This window comes from Jaculus jaculus, chromosome 2, assembly GCF_020740685.1.
Source record: "Jaculus jaculus isolate mJacJac1 chromosome 2, mJacJac1.mat.Y.cur, whole genome shotgun sequence".
NCBI lineage: Eukaryota > Metazoa > Chordata > Mammalia > Rodentia > Dipodidae > Jaculus > Jaculus jaculus.
In genome coordinates, this window is record NC_059103.1 from 198269694 (window position 1) to 198289024 (window position 19331).

General features: G+C 44.3%; 1 protein-coding gene across 11 annotated transcripts in view; it reads left to right on the forward strand.

Annotated features, from left to right (window-relative positions):
- The window catches only part of Ptk2 (protein tyrosine kinase 2), a 296868-nt gene that overhangs the window by 228495 nt on the left and 49042 nt on the right, over positions 1–19331 (forward strand). For all 11 annotated transcript variants that reach the window (XM_045143862.1, XM_045143858.1, XM_045143860.1 and 8 more), the window contains 5 exons: positions 1100–1200; positions 2876–2991; positions 4841–4941; positions 8154–8243; positions 11112–11316. In XM_045143862.1, coding sequence (XP_044999797.1) covers positions 1100–1200; positions 2876–2991; positions 4841–4941; positions 8154–8243; positions 11112–11316 — 613 coding nt within the window. The remainder of the gene's footprint in view (positions 1–1099; positions 1201–2875; positions 2992–4840; positions 4942–8153; positions 8244–11111; positions 11317–19331) is intronic.

Here is a 19331-nt window from a genome sequence, read left to right on the forward strand (position 1 = left end):
TACTTAGCAGATATTTACAGGAACTTTGTCCTCAGTGCCATAGGCCAGACCTGCTTATTAGTGGGCACAAATTGGCCAGAAAGGCACATTACCTAATAAGGGAGCCAATAAGATATCATAGCTTGCTTATGACAAAATTCTGCTGGGCATGGTGGTGCATGCCTTTAATCCCAGCACATGGGAGGCAGAGGTAGGAGGATCTCCATGAGTTCAAGGCCACCTGAGACTACATAGTGAATTCCAGGCCAGCCTGGGCTAGAGTGAGACACTACCTCAAAAAAAGAAAGAAAGAAAGAAAGAAAAGAAAATTCTAAGAAATAAGGACTTTGAGATGAATTGTTAAATGTGTACAAAAACTTAATTGTACTTAACTTGATGTGTAACACCTTGTGGTCTTTTTGGGCTTAGTTACGTGGGCAAGTCTACATGAATGCTGCAGACACTTGACTTGTGGGTGTCCTGAAAGCAGTGCGGTGCAGGGCTAGACTAAAACCTTTGAGCATCTCGTGCTTCTCTTTGACAAATGTTCTCACCACTGTGGGAATTAGTCTTTGTCAGGGCTCTGAGAACAGCCAGTTTCTTGCGAGGGAACAAGACCACAGTGGTAGATACAGGTGTAGAAGTCCCTTGTGGTAGTGTGGTGGGTATGGCATTCAGGACCTCACAAGGAGCATGGCCACACCCAAAGAACCTCCTTACCATGTCTGCCTATTCCTTGCTCCCCCATCAGCCCACCAAATAACAGTGGGTTCCCCCACACACACCATAGGCCATGCTACCTAGGAAATAATCACTCAGTCCCATTTTATCAGATTCCAGAGGAAAATCTGGAAAGTTAGTTATTAAGCCAAGGTCAACTTTGTCCACAGAAGGAAAGAGTAGGTTTCCTTTACTTTCAGTTATATTCTGTCTGGTATGGATATGCTGAGTGCTTATCTTAGACCCCAGCAGTACCATGTGCCTTTTTCCGCCAGTTTATACCATGTATAAGTAGAACTAACCCACAGTATTGAGCCCAAAATGCCCATGCCTTCAACCCACATGTGAATTGAACTAGTCTAGAAAAATTGGATCATCGGGGGACCACTTTTTTTCTCAGTAACAATGCGGCAGTTTGACCATCCTCATATTGTGAAGCTGATTGGAGTCATCACAGAGAATCCTGTCTGGATAATCATGGAGCTGTGCACACTTGGAGAGGTACTGAGATCCTAAGGTCTGACTGAGTCAACATCACAGTCAGTGAGCCTGTGCTTAACATATGATAGCCTTTACTAGCAAAAAATGGGAGTATTTCGGTTAGATCTTGGATTTGGGAGATTTCCGTTGAGGATTATGATGGCTTTCATTGAGACACTATGGGTATGAATGTCTTCATCATTTGGTAGTGCACAGTGGTGCTCATCTGAGAAAGCTGAGGCAGGACAGTCCCTTGAGTCCTGGGGCTTGAAGGCAGCCTAAGTAACATACTGAGACCCGACTCTTAAGAAAATACAATTTTATTAAACATCAGACAAATCCCGTCTCTAGCACTTACCAGTAGTGTCTTTTCTGTCCAGGAGTTTTATTAGGACAGTAATCAAAGTAGCTTTTCTTTCTGGCATCATTGCCTAAAGAATTAGACCAGTGATTTGAGGCTAAAAGAACCCATTTGAAGGAATATGGGTAATTAATTCTGAACTCAGGTATATCTAAACAGTTGCTTTTTTTTTTTTTTTTGAGAATTCACATGCAGAATCTTTCAGACTAGCTGCTATTAGTCACAGTTTCTTTGAAACATATGAGTAATAAAGTGCCACAGGCCCTCTTTGACGTTCTTCAGAACACAAACTGATCAGTCATTCCCTCCACCTGGAGTAAGGAGAGATGGAAACTTGCTAGAAATGCCAGTCCTGAGCCCTACCCAGAACTACTGAGGCAGACCTGGCTGGGAAGGGCCCAGCATTCCTTTTCATTTGAGCCCATCCCTTGTCTCTCCCTTCTCGCTCTCCTTCTCTCCTTCAGTTGTAAATCATATGGAAAGGCTGATACATGGTTTGGATTTATAGTTTATTCCTGCTTTTGAGTGTGGGAAATTTACTAATTCTTCTTAAAATATTGCTGTTTCTCTTTCATTTATTGATGATGTAGAAAGTGTTGATAAATTCCCATGTTAACGCTTAACTGGATTAGTGGTGTTAGTTGATAGGACCAGTAAACCCTAGTGTAGGAACACCCAATCTGACCATGGGAGCAAGAAGACAGTGGGCTCCTTTGAAGTATCTTTTCATGTCATGATCCTCACATGATGTTAGAGGCACAGTGAGGGCTGCAACAGAGACAGGTGGATTGTGCTGTGTTTGCTTTTTTGAACAGTAACTGGATATTCTTATTCTTATTCTCCAAGTATTATGTCGTAGTACTTCATGCTTTTTTTCATTTCCTTGAGGCATGTCCTTCTGTACTTTTTAAAGAAATTGGCCTGGCCGGGCGTGGTGGCGCACGCCTTTAATCCCAGCACTCGGGAGGCAGAGGTAGGAGGATCGAGGATTGCTGTGAGTTCAAGGCCACCCTGAGACTACAGAGTTAATTCCAGGTCAGCCTGGACCAGAGTGAGACCCTACCTTGAAAAACCAAAAAAAAGAAGAAGAAGAAGAAATTGGCCTATAGTCATGAAGACTGTTTGACAAAAGGATTTCTAATAAAGACTAGTGAAACATAACTTGTGAAAGAATGTGTTTCATTAATTACACTTTTTATCAAGGAAGAACTAAAGCTTCACATGATTTAAATGCATATGGGAACCACTACAGTTGTGTGTAGCTTGTGTGCTGTTAATTTTTATGCTATTTCTCAGATTAATTTTGTCTTTTGTTTTTGGTCAATGTTCCAAAAGCTGCGGTCATTTTTGCAAGTCAGGAAATATAGCTTGGATCTTGCATCTTTGATCCTGTATGCCTATCAGCTTAGTACAGCACTGGCATATCTGGAGAGCAAAAGGTTTGTCCACAGGTAAGACAGTCGAAAAGCTGCTAAGTTGCCTTCTGAGAGGAGTGATGACTTTTCTTGTCTCTGTGACCAAAGGCCTCATTGAAGCCATGTCGGGGAAGATCTGCTTGGGTTTATGGTTTCCCGGGATTCATCCATCACAGTGAGGAAGGCATCGCAGAACCAGGCCTACCCCATTGACAGCTAGACTCCATGTCCAAAAGGATCCCTCTCCAAACAGTGCCATCAGCTGAGAACCAGGTGTCACACTTGAGCCTATGGAAATCATTTCAGACTCAAATCACAATAGTGAGAAATAGCTATCTGTGCCCATAGAGCTTTTGGACCATTTAAAATCTATTGCCCAGTTACTAGAAAGTGTGACATGTCCTTGCTCAGGAAAGTGCCCTGACATATTAATACACAGAAGCTGTTTCGTGGGATGGAGAGATGGCTCAGTTGTTAAGAGCACTTCATGTGCAAACATGAGGGCCTGAAGAGGCTTGAGAGAGACCACTCAAGTTCAGTTCCCAGGATCCACATAAATAGCTGGGTATGACCAAATGTGTCTATAAACCTGGTCCTATGGGGCGGGGGGCACCCAGCCTTTCCCTCCAGCCAGGGCAGACTAGTGTACCCTGCCAAAGGCATACATCCAGGGACACATACACATGTGTACATCACACACATACAAAAAATAAAAATAATGTTTCATAAGCCAGGATTGGTCGCTCACACCTGGAGTCCCAGGACTGAGAGGCTAAAGCTAGAGGATTGTTTCAGTTCAAGGACAACCTGGGCTTATAAAATGAGACACTGCCGGGTGGGGGGGCAGGCCATGATTAAAAAGCTCTTTTGGGCTGGAGAGGAGATGGCTCAGTGGATAAATGTTTACTGCTTAAGTGGAGTAGTTGAATTTAATCCCCTGAGCCTATGTAAAAAACCAGAAGGAGCCATGGCAGGTTCTGTAATTTTAACACTGACATTCATATGAAAATACAGAATCTCAAGCAAGTCCAGTAAAGAATAGCAGGATGAGAATCTAGAGCAAGAAACCCTGCCTCAAATGAGCTGGACAGGCACGTTGTCCTCAGACCTCCATACTCTGTGGCATGTACATGCCACACTTAGGAATATGTACACAAACATTAGTGATAGTAATGATAATGTCTTTTTTGATGTTTGCAAAATATATGTTCCTTCCCCAAACATAATGCAGAGCCTAGAACTGTGAACATGTAAAATGGTCCCTAAAGCAGGTAACTGTCCTGGTACTTTGCAGAAGACCAGTATTATGACATCTGTTCTCATTCATGAGAATTTCTGTTTAAAATTTATAGCTCAGAGTGTGAATGTGAGTGATTCCTAAAAACCATGTCCAAGTAGCTAAGTGAGTGTCCCGGAGAAAGCTTTATATAAGGAAGGTCCATAGCACTGAAGCTGCTGGCCTTGCTCATGTGCCACTGTTCACCGGTTCAGTGTGGTCAGTAGTGGGATTTTATGAAGGAGGTACTTGTATTGTTTGGTAACACATTTTGTCATTCAAAATGATTGTGAACATATTCCAAAGGAATACACATGAAGAAAAATTATACATGTGTGTATGAATTTATTTGCTTATTTATTCTGTTTTATTGTGCTCTTTTGAGACTCTGTAGCCCAGTCTATTCTGAACTCACTAGTTAGATCAGGCCAGCCTTGAACTCATGGTGATTCTCTTGCCTTACACCCAGCAAGTCAATAATAAAATCTCTTTGCATTGTATATAAACTGTTTTTCAAAATACCTGCTGGTACCCCTTTATGTAATACACATGAGTTTCAGAGATTGTTTTTTTTTGGTTATTTCATTGTCCTCAATTTTTCTTTATCAGGGACATTGCTGCTCGGAATGTTCTGGTGTCCTCAAATGATTGTGTGAAATTGGGAGACTTTGGATTATCCCGGTATATGGAAGATAGTACTTACTACAAAGGTAAGAAACCAGAAAATAACTAAGAAGTTTGTTTTGTTTTGTTGGGGGGTGGGTTTTGAGATAGGATCTTGCTATGTAGCTCAGGGTGCCCTCAAGTTTGAGATCCTTATGCTTTAGCCTCCTGTGTGTACATCACAGCCATATGTTAATGTGGTGTTAAGAGTTGTATCATGATGGGTTTTACTGAGGTCAAAAATCATTTAGTTCAGTGGAGGAAAGATGGCCTTGTCAGCAAATGGTGTTGGAACTGTTGCCAAACCTTACCCCAGAATGACCCAAAACAGACCATAGACTTGTAACTAAGACATACAGTTGTAAAACCTTTAGGAGAAACAGAAAAGTAAATCTTTGGGATCTAGAGCCCAGTAGAGATTCTGTAGTCATGATGCCCAAAGCAAAGGTGCATGAAAAGAAAAATTGGCAAAGCCGACCACAATACAATTAATCATGTTTGTTCTGCAGTACACACTGTTTAAAGAATGAATTGACAAAGTACAGACTAGGATAAATACTTATTATAACAAAACAGTAATCTCTAGAACATAAGAAGAACTCTTAAGAACTAAGGTCAGAAATACATTTAAAACATGAATAAGAGATGTGGAGACACATTTTTTTAACTTCTTAATATAATAATTTACTCAAATATACTGTAAATAGGAATGGTGGCAACCTAGGAAGCAAAAAGAAGGTTGCAAGTGAATTTTCTAGAAGCTCATGAAGACAATACCATCCCATACTGCATGTGCAAAAGGAAATCAGTTCTAATGGTGTTAAGAGTATTCTGATCATCTTCAGTCATTTGGTCTTGCAAGGTGTTAGCTGTCTTTGCTTCCCATAGCATAAAATTAGTCCACAGGAGAGCAGGATGTCCATTATGAGGACTGGCTGGCTTCCCAGATACGTTGGATCCTCTTAGATTAGGCGGTCTCAGCAAGAACAAGATCACCGCAATTACCATCCAGGCCATCAGGATCATAGTGATACTGGTGCCATTGTCACCAGAGGGTCCTGGCAATTCCCGGGGACATTCTGGAGACACAGTTCTTATAGAAACTACATGGGCCACAAGTGGCACACACAAATGTTCCACTAAGGAAAGGCAAGTCAAGTCACATTGAGATCATTTCTCCTATGCACCCACCATAACTGCTACAGTAAAATAGTGACACATTGATAAGACTCGTGGGCAGTGACCCCAGAGGCATGGGACCTAGGCTCACACCAAACTTCAGATGTTATTGCAGCTTTATATTATTTATTTATTTTGCTTGTTTGTTTTTTTCAAGGTAGGGTCTCGCTCTAGCCCAGGCTGACCTGGAATTCACTATGTAGTCTCAGGGTGGCCTCAAACTCACAGTGATCCTCCTACCTCTGCCTCCCAAGTGCTGGGATTAAAGGCATGCGCCACCATGCCCAGCTCAACAGCTTTATTTTATATCAGCCAGAAACTGCAGTCAGATGGTGTGGGTGCAAAGTGTACATGAGACCCTGGATCCAAGAACATTCTCACTTCACCCAGGTTCGGGGGCGGGGGGGGAAGCACAGGCCAAAAAACAACTTAGAATCAGCTCAGAGCACTTCAACCAGTAACCCTAGATACCTCATACCTGTTCAACAGCGATCCTTTAATATAAGAAAATTGGTAGTTTTGTGTTATGTGTTCATCTAACAAAAGACCATTTTCACTGTTTTGATTTTTTTTTTTTTTTTTCGAGGTAGGGTCTCACTGTAGCTCAAGCTGATCTGGGATTCACTATGGAGTCTCAGGGTGTCAGAGTGGCCTCGAACTCATGGCAATCCTCCTACCTCTGCCTCCCGAGTGCTGGGATTAAAGTCGTGCGCCACCACACCCAGCTTCATTTTCACTGTTTTGAAACAACATATCATCTCTAGCCGAAAGATAGAGCTAAATTCCAAGGTGCTTAGTACAATGCCCAAGATTCCACATCATTTAAACATTTAAAATTGGCAGTTGGCAAATCCACACAAACATGACCATCTTAGAAAGGTCAGCAAGTAAGAATTCCTTGACCTTTGGAAAAATCTCAAAGGTTAGGAATTCTAGAGAATATTCCTTTTTTCTGAGAATTGAAGGTCTTCAGAGATGACTTACTCTTTAAGGAAGAAAGTCCCACTCTGTTAGATCCCGCCTGTCTATCCTATGCCTATATCTCAGCCTCCCCATTGCATTTCCTCTCTACTCACAGGGTGTATGGACTGTGTTTTGCATCATTTTTGAGAATGCTTCTGTGTCTACCTTTCAGAATGAGAGTCTTAAGGAAAGACAGCCTAGGTTATCTCAGGAACTCAGCAATTGAAGGATTATTATACTGAGGTCATGCCTCTTTCTGGCATGAAACATTATTTTCAGGACTGACTTCAGTCTTCCCCACAGTTGCCCTTGTTTTTTTTTTTTTTTGTTTTTTTTGTTTTTTTTTTTTTTTTTCATTCTATCACCTTTCCTGCTCTACTCTGCACATGCTGGTAAAGATGTAGTCAGTCCTGTTCCTCCGCAGACTCAAGCTATGGTCATTCATCTCTTTCCTAAAGTCGTAACTCCCGGAATAGGCATTTGAGGTACTTTGTAGTCACTCAGACATGCACAGGGCTAAGAAAATTTTGAGCTGCAGTATGCACATTAGCTGCTGAGGTTCTGACCCAGAGGACAGGAGGCAGAGCCAACAACTCTGGCTTGTGTTGGTAGGATTGCTCAGGCAAGTCACTTAGCAAGTCTGAGCCTCCTGTGTAAAGAAAACAGAACCTACCAGGATGAATTGGCCTAGGATTTAAGATTGTCACCTCTATGATATATTTACATAGGTCTGTGTTTCCTCAAGCACAGGCTTCCTATCTACCCTGCCAGAGCTTTGTGTAAGGTAACTGGCCCTGTGAGGACCAATGTACATTGTTAGCAGGGCTTTAACCGAGAGGAGGTAAGGATTTACTTCAGTACACTGAGAAGCCTTGCAAGTACCCTGGAGGGAAGGCTGTCCATGCTTCCTGTCCCCTTACTGGGGCTAGCTACTTGCCACCCCAAATTACTTCAAAACACCAACAAAGTAAAAGAAAAAACATTCTCCCAAAGAAACAGACTCCAAGAGGGGCAAAGAGCTAAGACTTTCTCTTGATGCTGAAAGTCTCAGCTAGCTCTCATATTGAGTCTTTAAGCAAGTAACAACGAAATTCATTTTCTAAAATTAATATTCTAGCATCCAAAGGAAAATTGCCTATTAAATGGATGGCTCCAGAGTCAATCAATTTCCGACGGTTTACCTCAGCTAGTGACGTGTGGATGTTTGGTGAGTATTGTTTTAATAAAGTGCAGTACTTTAAAATTACATTTCAGGGATTCTGTAGAATAAACTTAGCATTGTCTCTTCAGGATATGTAGGTTGCTTTGCCTTCCTAACTTGCCCATCTCCTTCATCTACCTTGCTTTGAGTCGGGTAGTTCTAACTGTGCCCAGCTGTTAGGTGCTCCTCTGTCCTCAGCAGTGCAGCCTGCTGTGCTCTTCCTGCTCCCCTCTGCTGTCCCCCCACAGGCAGACATCCTGCTATCCCTGTCTTTCTGCTCCCTTCTCTCTACCATGCCCACTCCTTCTACCCAGACGTTCATTCTTCAGACTCTATGGAGCCCCTCCCACCCTCAGTGTGTGTATGTGTGCCCCATTACCTGACTGGAGCTATTTGTCTGGAGACTTGGGAGCTGGCCCTTCACCTCCTATAGCTTGTCCTTCTTGGATGTCTAGCCTGTCCTTCCTATTGGTCCAAGGTGCTCCTCCATGTCCTGCTGCTCTGTTGACTATTACAGTGCCTCCCAATGGGTGTAAGCAGTGTGGCTGTAATTCATCTACACTGCAAGCGCACACTCTGTCCTGACTTTCTGTAATGTGACTGGCGCTTCTGCCCCACCCTTCCTGATGTTAGACCTCCTGCCTGGAGCTCCTCCTTACCCCTCACCAAACCACAGTGTACCATCTTCCGTGATCCTGTGAAGCTTCACCTAGCAGGCTCTCCACCATTCTCTGATGGTGCATGTTTTTTTCATCATGCTCCCATATGTGGGTGTTGTGAGTCATCTTGGGCAAAAATTATCTTTGCAAAGTTGAAAACTGCTTCATGTGAGATACATTGTTAAGTTTACGTAGTATTTTTCCTCCATAAGTCATATTAATTCCATGTACATCAATTAAGTTCTCTCACTTTTTCTTTTGTCTACTTGCTGATGGTTTTAGCAATTACTCGGTGCTGTGATTGGTGTGAGTCACCGAAGAAGTCCTGAAGTAGGAAAGGACTGGAGAGGGGTGGGGATCCAATCACCACAGGGGTGATGAGAGCACAGCTGCTTCATGTGAACCACCAGGCAGGCTGAGCTGCCTACTTGTCCACATTTTAGCACTGTGGGAGCAGGGCATCTTGACATTGCACAGTTGGTGTGAATTGGGACAGTTTCGTGCAGTTGTCCTTGCCGTGTTCATGTGGACTTCATTTTGTCCAGATTGCTAAGTGAATTTCATAAGGCACTTTAGGTAAAAAAAAAATTAAAAGCTGAATGGTAGGAAGAGATTATGTTATAATAACCTGGGCACCATTTTCCCATTTTGTCATGTAAGATAATGGTGCTTCCTTTCATAAGGGGCATTGTAGATTTGATTTATGAATCAGTAGTCACAGAAATATAAGGCTCTCATGAGGGTAAAGGAAGGTGCCAGGGACATACTAAGTTCACAAGGACTGATAACCAGTGTGGTTCCTACTGACAATGTTTTTTTTTCAATATTTTTATTTATTTATTTGAGAGCGACAGAGGCAGATAGAGGGAGAGAGAATGGGCGTGTCAGGGCCTTTAGCCCCTACACATGAATTCCAGACGCGTGCGCCCCCTTGTGCATCTGGCTAACGTGGGTCCTGGGGAGTCGAGCCTCAAACCTGGGTCCTTAGGCTTCACAGGCAAGCACTTAACCACTAAGCCATCTCTCCAGCCCCCTACTGACAATGTTTTATGGTTCCTTATGACAAGCAGCTCCCTCTTCAACCCCACACCATTGTTTTGTCAAAGACGCTTCATGTTGGAGTTAGAAAAATTACTGGATTTGGGCTGAAGTTTTATAATCTAACTCCCATTAACACGTAATACAGCTTCCTTCCTTGGTGGCCACTGTCATTCTGCACAGTCACAGTTCCTCTCCTGGGACACCATTTGCATGTGTGCATTTAAGGGTAAGAGTAGATTTTTAAAAGTCAGTAACTTCCATAGATAAATGGGCCTGTCTGGGAGCAACAAGGAGTCAGAAGGGCAGGGTGCACAGTGGCACTGGCCGGGTGCTGGGGCCTCCACCCCATGCCACTACCTGCTTCCCTTTCTCTTGTATTGCATGCCACATTTTAGTATCAGGGCTGTTATGACTGTTCCTTTGTGTAAAAGGTGAATTCTTTGGGGTGATATGGTGGGCAAGTGCTTGGTTTCCCAATGGGGGAGTGCAAATGCCCTTTCTGAGGTCCTGTTGTGGCTTTGTGGACAAGGTAGCTGAGACAGAAACTAGACAATAATGCCCTTATGTGCTTCAGTGAAAAATTCAATCTTTCTTAAACTAAAAACTTTTAAAACTGTTTAGTTTTATTTGCAAGAGAGGAGAGAGCATGTGTATAGGCGCACTTGCTGCTGCAGATGAACACCAGATGCATGTTCCAATTTGTGCATCTCCCTTTACATGGGTACTGGGGAATCAAACCTGGGACAGCAAACTTTGAAAGCAAGCACCTTTAAGGCTTAGCCATCTTCCTGATCATAGGCTAAAAACCTAAAATAACAGCATTTTCTTTGTTAAGCTCAGTCATCTACTATAATTATAATCAGATTGGTAGACACTGATGAGAGTATACCTAAAAGTCACTCAGTTTTTACATGTACTGGTTGGTCAAGCCAAGTGGGCCGCTTTCTAATACAGGGGTTTTCAGAAGTAAACCTTTGAAAAATCATGCCTTTATGACCTTGTCTTGATAATGACTCAACGCTTCCTTGTTCTCAGTAGTGATTGCTGTTGTGTATTGACTGAAGCCACTGTAGTTGGGCGAGTTGCCCAGATCTCCCAGCTAGTTCTCCCTGCCACCTGGGCCTCCTTTGGTTGGAGCCAAGCTCACTGCACTGTTTTCATTCCCACCCCACAGGTGTATGTGTGTGGGAGATACTGATGCATGGTGTGAAGCCTTTTCAAGGAGTGAAGAACAATGATGTGATCGGTCGAATTGAAAATGGGGAAAGATTACCAATGCCTCCAAATTGTCCTCCCACCCTCTACAGCCTTATGACGAAATGCTGGGCCTATGACCCCAGCAGGCGGCCCAGGTTTACTGAACTTAAAGCTCAGCTCAGGTAGGAGTGGGGTGGAGAGGGCCTGGGGCGGGGGCAGATTCCACTGCTTCTCCTCCTCTGCAGTCCTAGCTTCTGAGGTCCTTATCTGCTCCTCTGAGGTGGAAATGCTGCTACTAGTAACATGGCTACTTTTAAATTGGATTTGCATGTCTTCCTAGACCCTTTAGTGAATTCGATCTTAAAATCTTACTCAAGTCTCCCTCCCTACCTTCTGACTTACTCTGGCTTCTCAGGACCTGGAACCATGTCAGCCCTGCTCACCTCCAGTCTCATCTCACACCTCCCTGCCCTTGGGGCTATTCAGTCTTCAGAATGCAGCTTAAGAGTCCTTCCTTCAGGAAGCTTCCTTGGTCAGCCCTGTCCCTAAGACATGGCACTTCTTTTAGCACCTTTTGATTACTTCTGCAATTATATGTCAAACATCTATTTCTGGTTCTGGTGCCCTTTTGTGGCTTTAGGGCCAGGTAGGTACTGGTAGGGCCATAGGTCTCCAGTAGTGTCCGAGTCCCATGGAAGCTCACACAGAGACCCATGTTGGTGCTGAGTCTCAGAAGTGTTGGCAGTCTACCTGCTGCCGGGCCTGCAAGGTCAGGATTGCTTTGTGTGTGTCCCCAGCTTAACTCAGAGCTGAAGACCCTCACCATGTCCCACTCATTTCTGCAGCTCAGTGCCAAGCTTGGAACAGGGCACCAAGTAACCACTGATAAATGTTTGTTAAGTTGAATTGGAGTGTGGATTTAGACCAAGAGCTAACACTTTCATAAGACAGTGTTTTAACATAATCTGTATGTGTGAGAAACTTGACCATACAAACAGCGCCATGGTTCACCTACTTTCCCATTCAGAGAGATTCCTAATACGTGATGATGTTGAGGTGTTTATATACTTACTCTATTTTAGTCTTTTTCAAAAGCACCTCAAAATGTTAGGTGCAGGAAGACCCTGAGGGCTTCTTTGATAAGAGGTGGTCCACCTTAGGTGCCCACCCTACTAGGGCAGTTCTTTGTGGGAGGCTTCAGGGAGGGTCAGGCCCCACGGGAAGAGGAGGCTCATCCAGTTAATGTTTTTGCTGAGCACATTTGTGCCCTTGCCCTTCTCCAGAGAGCGCACCGATTCCGCAGAGGAGACTGCAGTAGTGTGTCTTCAGTGCAGTGAGACCCCCACACTGCAGGGCAGCCAGGCTCTTGGTGCCCTACCAGCCTTACCTCTGGGTGTGATTCCCCACTCTACATTGCCTTTTGCATTGCAGGTCTTCGGGTGCCCCTCAGCAGTGGTAGTCTTATCTCTGCACAGCTCTTCCAGCCAAAGTCTTTGATCTTTAACTCTCACGTTGCTTCCTTGTCTAGTACTATTACAGCTGCTTTTTTTCCAGTATGAGTTCTATCATGTTTTGCTCAGCAGGATTTGTTTGTCCTTTTCAATCTTAACAGATCCTGTCATTGAAATCTCTCCTTTTCTGACACTAGATCATCACACTCTCTTGTACCTGCTCCTCTGCTTTGACCTGCCTGATGGTGTCCTGCCTTGCTGTCTGTATGTTTCCTTGCCTCACTGTCTTTACCTGCCATTGGATCCCTTGCTTACAGACTTCTTGTCCCGCCTTTCTTCCTTAGATTGGTGGGTTTCTGCCCCGCCTCCTATGCTCTCCACACTCGGGAAGTTCCACCTTTTCTTCTTCAGTCTGTAGCTTTGGCCCCTATTCTCTCAAATCCCAAACCTCCACTTTAACTTGCCAGTTGGACATCAGATAATTCCAGAAGCAGAGCTGTTGCCCTCTCTAAGCCACCTGTGCCTTGTCCCTGGATCCTCCTCCATCCCTCTGCATAACTGGCTTAGTCCAGCCTCCTAGGGAGGTAATTGCTGTTCCTAGCATCTTCCATTGGCTTCCTGTGACTGCTCATGTCTAGACAAAGACTGGCAAAGGAGACCTAGGGCTTGAGAATGTCTTCCAACCCCTGCTCACTAAAAGGCCAAGTTCACCCCATGTTCCTGGAATGCCTCCTTCACCCTTCCCTTTTTCCTTGGCATCTGCACAGATTCTTCTGGGCTTCCAGGGCTTCACAGTGGCCAGCCTGCACCCTCTGAGGCCCCTCAGCTCCAAGCTTGCACTTATCCATGCTGCCTCAGGTGGCTGCATCCTACATTCAGTTCAGTTGCACAAATGCAGCTGACCCAGTGCTGGTCACTGGGACACAGATGACTGGAGCACTTTTCCTGCCCTCGAGGAGCTCACAGTCTAGTATGTCTCTTCCCTACTAGACTGAGGCTCCTTGAGGACAGGGATTGTCATACTCACCTCGGTGTGGCCACACCTCCAGCTAGGAGCACACACGTGCCTCTACTGTCACTATGGCTATCTTCTTGTGTGCACTGAGCAGGGGAACTGAGCATTACTCACTGTCTGCAGTGCAGTCTGACTTTTCAGGGTGAATACCAGATGGGCCAGGAAATCCATCATCATAGAATCTCTTACTTGGGCTTTCCATTAACAGTGTTTCATGGTAATGAAATAAGTTCTATTAAAGTTTCTATTACATCCAGGGCTTTCACAAAAAAACAGTAAATGTCAGATAGCCTTACCCCCAGAGAACTCAGATGTTTTTCCCAAATCTGTTCGCCTTGACTGTGATTTTGCTTGTGGTTATTTAATTTATGATGCCATACTTTATTTCTTAACATGATCATACAATGCTGGCCTTTGGGAGAATCTATTTGGTTAAGGCTATAGCTTAGTTCAGTGGCTGCGGATACAGTTCTTACATTTATTTCATGGTGTATCTCATTGTCATACCCAAGTGGGGTTGCCTGGCATCTCAGAAGCACAGTGTTTCTGTTGACCATGAGGCTGCTGCTTGGTGCTACAGCAACAACACCTTTACTGTTACAGCAGTTGAGAAATTGTGGTAAATCATTGAATTTTTTTTCGAGGATTTTAAAAAGCAAGTTGCTTAGCTTCCCTGTAAGATCAAGATCACAAATACTGATACACACTTGTTTTCAGAGATGAAATGAAATAATGTATGCAAAGTGCTCTCCATTGCCCATGGCCCACGTTGGCACTCACAACGTCAGCCAGCCTGGTGGATAGCAGTAGTAACAGTGAAGCTTTTAATGAATATCCAGGGTTAGTTAAATGTCCTTAGTCTGATTGTTGGGATTTAATTTTAAGATGAGCAGCAACAGAACTGTATAAGACCACAAGCTTAGGACGCAGACAGACCTGGTCTGAGTTAAGCCACCCACCACGATCCACGGGGAATTCTCCCTGAGCAGCTGTGTTCCTGAGTGGTGCTGAGTTAGGGTGAGAAAAGGAACTCCTGTGGCCTCGTTGAAGCTTCAGGGTGGTAGCAGTTCCTGCTGTCCTCTTACCAAGAAGGCCAGCATGCTGCCTGAGCCTGCACAATAGCCTTCCAGAGGACAGCTTCTCAGGCCAATATTCTAGCCCTCTGTGATTCTCCACTCATCCTACAAGGCAGCTCCGAGGTGAACCCCACCCCACCCCCACCCCCACCCCCATTTGCTTTATGCCAGAGTGCTTAGGCTTCCTTTCCAGGATCGTTGTCTTACCATTACCTCCTTAGGTCTCCATGCCAGTGTGCTCTGCTGCATGCCCATGCAACAGAGAAGTCTGTTTCCCAGTGAGTCCCAAGCATCCTTAGCCGAGAGCAATGAAAAGTACATAATAAATTTAAATTTATTAGCTTGCTGTCCCTTCCTTGGTTCCTCCTACCTACCTTTACCTTCACAGCTTTTTTTTTTTTTTTTTTTTGGTTTTTCAAAGTAGGATCTAACTCTGGCTCAGGCTGACCTGGAATTCACTATGGAGTCTCAGGTGGCCTCAAACTCTCGGCAATCTCCTACCTCTGCCTCCTGAGTGTGGGTTTAAAGGCGTGTGCCACCACTCCCAACCACAGTTTTTCTTTAGACTTAATCTCCATGCACTGTATTTTGTGTCTAGGGTTAATGCCATTAGCATCTGTAGACATTGTAAGGAAGAATGAAGCAAACACGAATGCCTCCGTCTTCCTGTCTCAACTGTGAAGTGGCTGGTTCTGGGTAATGCTCCAGTACTTGAGCTTAAATATAGGGTAGGAAAATGAAACTGGATGGAGAGATGAGAAGCAAGTGTAGGAATATTGGCCCCACATCAAAAGCCAAACTAAGAGGTGGGCATCTAATTCCAGAAGTGAATGCTGGACTCCCTGGTATACACAGTGAGGGGTGGAAGGAAAGTGCGAAGAGCTGCAGCCTGAGCAGGGGGAGGCGGGAGTCCTCTGGAGTGAGTGCTGGCACTTGGAAGCCAGCATCAATTGCAGCCCTCTTGACTCTTAGTGCCCACTGAAAATCGCATGTACATCTTCAACACTTTATCGTTGACTTGAGTTAGCAATTGGTCTTCATGAAAATATAGAAAGTACATTTACCACCCCCTCAGTCCACTATACTCAAGCTGCTGCGTGTGGATGCCATTGTCCCCCACAGGAAAGGAAAGGTTGCTGCTGTTTGTGTCTCCAGTGCACTGAAGGAGTGTGCAGCTTCTTTCTCCCCACGCTGCGCCATGCTCCTGCTACAGCGCTCACTCCATCTGGTTCACCTCCAACCTGAAGAGCGTCTTCAACATTTCTTGTGGTGCAGATCTGTTGGGGTTGACTTTGATTAGTTTCATTTTATCTAAAAGTGAATGAAACTTAATTTGTCTGAGTATAGACTTGTGGGTTCCCAGGGTTGGGTTATGTTTTTGCTTTTAGCACTTTTAATAAAGTCCTTTCACTGCTGCCAGTACCCTTATTTCTTTTTTAATTTTTTTTTTTTTTTAGTTTCTAAAACTTTGTTTATGAGAGAGAGAGAGAATGGACACACCAGGTCTTCTCAGAGCCTTGGAAATGAACTCTAGACACATACAACACTTTGTGCATATGGCTTTGTGTGGGTACTGGGGAATCAAACCTGGGCCAGCAGCCTTGAAAGCAAGCTCCTTTAGCTGCTGAACTATCTCCCCAACCCAACACCCTTGTTTCTAAGAAGTCATTGGCCATTCAAATCATGGTTCCTCAGTATGTAATGTGTTATTTTCCCTCAATAGCTGCCATATTTTCTCTAAGTGGGGTGGGCTTTCCTCTGTATTAGTCACTTACTCTTCAATCTGTAAACCTATGCATGTTGTCAAACTTGGAGAAACTTCAACCATTATTTCTTTTTAGTTCTTTTTTGTATGAGGTGGGGTTACTCTAGGGCCTCTTGCCGTTGCAAATGAACATGAGCTACTTGTACCACTTTTGGCATCTGGCTTATGTGGGTGGCTTGGGAATTGAACTTGGCCCAGCAGGCTTTGCAAGCAAGTTCCTTTAATTGCTGAGATATCTTCCCAGCCCCCATTATTATTTCTTAAGATACCTTTTTTCTTTTGACTTTTGGGGGGTTAGGGAGGTTTGTTTCAAGGCATGGGTTCACTCTAGCCTAGTCTGACCTGAAACTCATTCTGTTGCCCTAGGCTATCTTCCTACCTCAGCCTCAGTCTTTTAAGTGTTGGGACTAAAGGCTTGGGACACCATGCCTTTAGTCTTTAACTTCCTTTAAAATGTGTGTGTGTGCACGCACTAGCACACATATATAGGTCAAAAATTCATGTTGGGGGCTGGTGGTTAGGGCACTTGACTACAAAGCCAAAGATCCCAGTTTGATTCCCCAGGGCCCACGTTAGCCAGATGCACAGGGTGGTGCATGCATCTGGAGTTCATTTGCAGCTGCTTAAGGCCCTGGTGCACCCATTCTGTCTCTCCCTAATAAAAATGAAAGAAATGTCTATAAACAGTGTGTGTTGGCCCTTGCCAGCCTGCCTCATTGTGGCAGGCTTCTTCTCTGCTCCTTCTCTGCTGCTGCTCTTTGCTGTGGTTTCTCCTCGCTTCCAGGGAGTTCTGTCTTCACCTCCTGTCTCGCCATCAGCATGCGGGCATTATGGAAACCTGTCACTACTTCCAGTTGTTTCCGAGGGGCCTGGGGATCAAACCAGGATGCTCTAAGCTTGTGCGACAAGTGCTTTATCCACTGGTCATCTCCCCTGACCAAGATAAGTGTTTTCTATTTCAGTTTCTCCCTCTTCACCTTTGCAGGCGCCTGTAACATTTTGGGAGAGTTGCTTTCTTGAGACAGGGTCTCACTCTGTAGGCTCTGTGGCCTTGAATTTGTAGCAGTTCTCCTGCCTCACCCTCCAAAGTTCTGGGGTTGCAAGTGTAAGGGTCACAGCTAGCTAAATATTTTGATAGTGTCTTTCAAGTCTAACCTCAGAGGCTCTCATGTCTCTTCCTCCTCTCCCCCTTTGCCAATCATTTTCTCTCTTTTTCAGGTTTTTTGGTTTTTTGAGGTAGAGTCTCAGTGTAGCCCATGCTGACTGGAATTCACTCTGTAGTCTCAGGGTGGCCTTGAACTCACAGTAATCCTCCTACCTCTGCCTCCTGGGATTAAAGGTGTGTGCCACCACTCCTGGTTTTAGGTTTTTATATTTGTTGATTTATCATAAGTGCTAAATTTCTCTGTCATCTCTGTCCTACCAAGCATCTCACTCTATAGAGCTTTTCTGTCACATTGTCTGTTTTTCGGTTACTTAGTTCGTTCTTTTATTCTATTTCTCCACTGACATTTCCTACCACTTCATTTAGTATGACCAACTATTCTAGTATGTCCTTGAATAAAGCAGCTTCTTTGAAGTCCTTACGAGCTACTCCCAGCATCTGAGTCCTCTTCAGGATCAACATCCTTCATATTTTTCTTTTCTTAAAAGTGAGTCGCATGTCATGTTTATTTTGGGTCACATCCTGCACGTTGTGGTTGCCAGGGCTCTAAATCCAGTTGCATTCCTCTATGGCTGTTAAGAGTATTGCAGAAGCAGTTGATGTGACTGCTTTCACATTGCCAGTTCTCCCTGGGAGAGAGTACACATAGGGCAGCTATGTGCTCGGGTTCTCAGCCCCTCTGCACTGCTTCATGTCTCCCTTTGTGTGCGTTTCCTCCTTTCTGAGCGTTGTTCATTTCTCACCAGCTGCACTTGTTCCAAAATCAGTCCTCTGATTTCTCAAGCCAGGAAGACCAGGCCTGTCTTCTAGCTAACTGCCACTAAAAAATAGAAGCCACTTAGTGCCACTTCCTCTTCATATCTACTCCTCAGAAGCCTGGCATTGTCATCTGTTTCCTGAGCTGTCACTTTGTCTTCTCCTACCCAGAGGTACAATCAGTCTGCAACAGGATGGGTTCAGGAAGTTTTTCAGGCATTTCTGAAATCAAAGGAGGTCACCATGTTAAAATAGGATTTTAGTAGAAATGGCTTTAAAGAAAAAAATCTTGAGTCAGTTAACAAAGCAAGCAAACAGCAGGGCTTTTTGTTGTAGTTTGAGCTTTCATCATAAGAGAAGCTGGATGTGGTGGCACATGCCTTTAATCCCAGCACGTGGGAGGCAGAGGTAGGAGGATCACTGTGAATTCGAGGCCAGCCTAGGACTACATAGTGAATCCCAGGTCAGCCTGGGCTAGAGTGAGACCCTACCTCAAAATAACAATATTAATAGTATAAATGAAGAGAAGAATATGCTTACAACTTGTCAGTGAGTTAGATGTCCCATGTCAGCACCTGTTCTGAGGGGCAGAGACGTGGCTGTGGCATGGTGACCAGGGCCCATTTAGCCTCTACTTCAGGAGCCTTGGCTCAAGCTGTAGGCTTGGTTTCTGCAAAGACACCAGCAAGTTTGTTAAAAGGTCAAGTTCATTCCTTTCTGGTGAGGCAATGTTGAGTAATTGTAAGAGGTCATGTTTCAAAACTGGTATTTCCATGAACTTGCCAAAACAAGTCCTTTTCCTGTAACTTTTTCGTTCACATTTATCACTGTTCTTTCTCTGGATGTTTTCCAGATTAGCCTAAGTAACTGCAAACCCAGACTGACTTTATGGCCAAAGCATATTTTGTAGCCGAGTGTGGTGGTGCAAGCCTTTAATCCCAGCCCTCAGGAGGTAGAGGTAGAAGGATT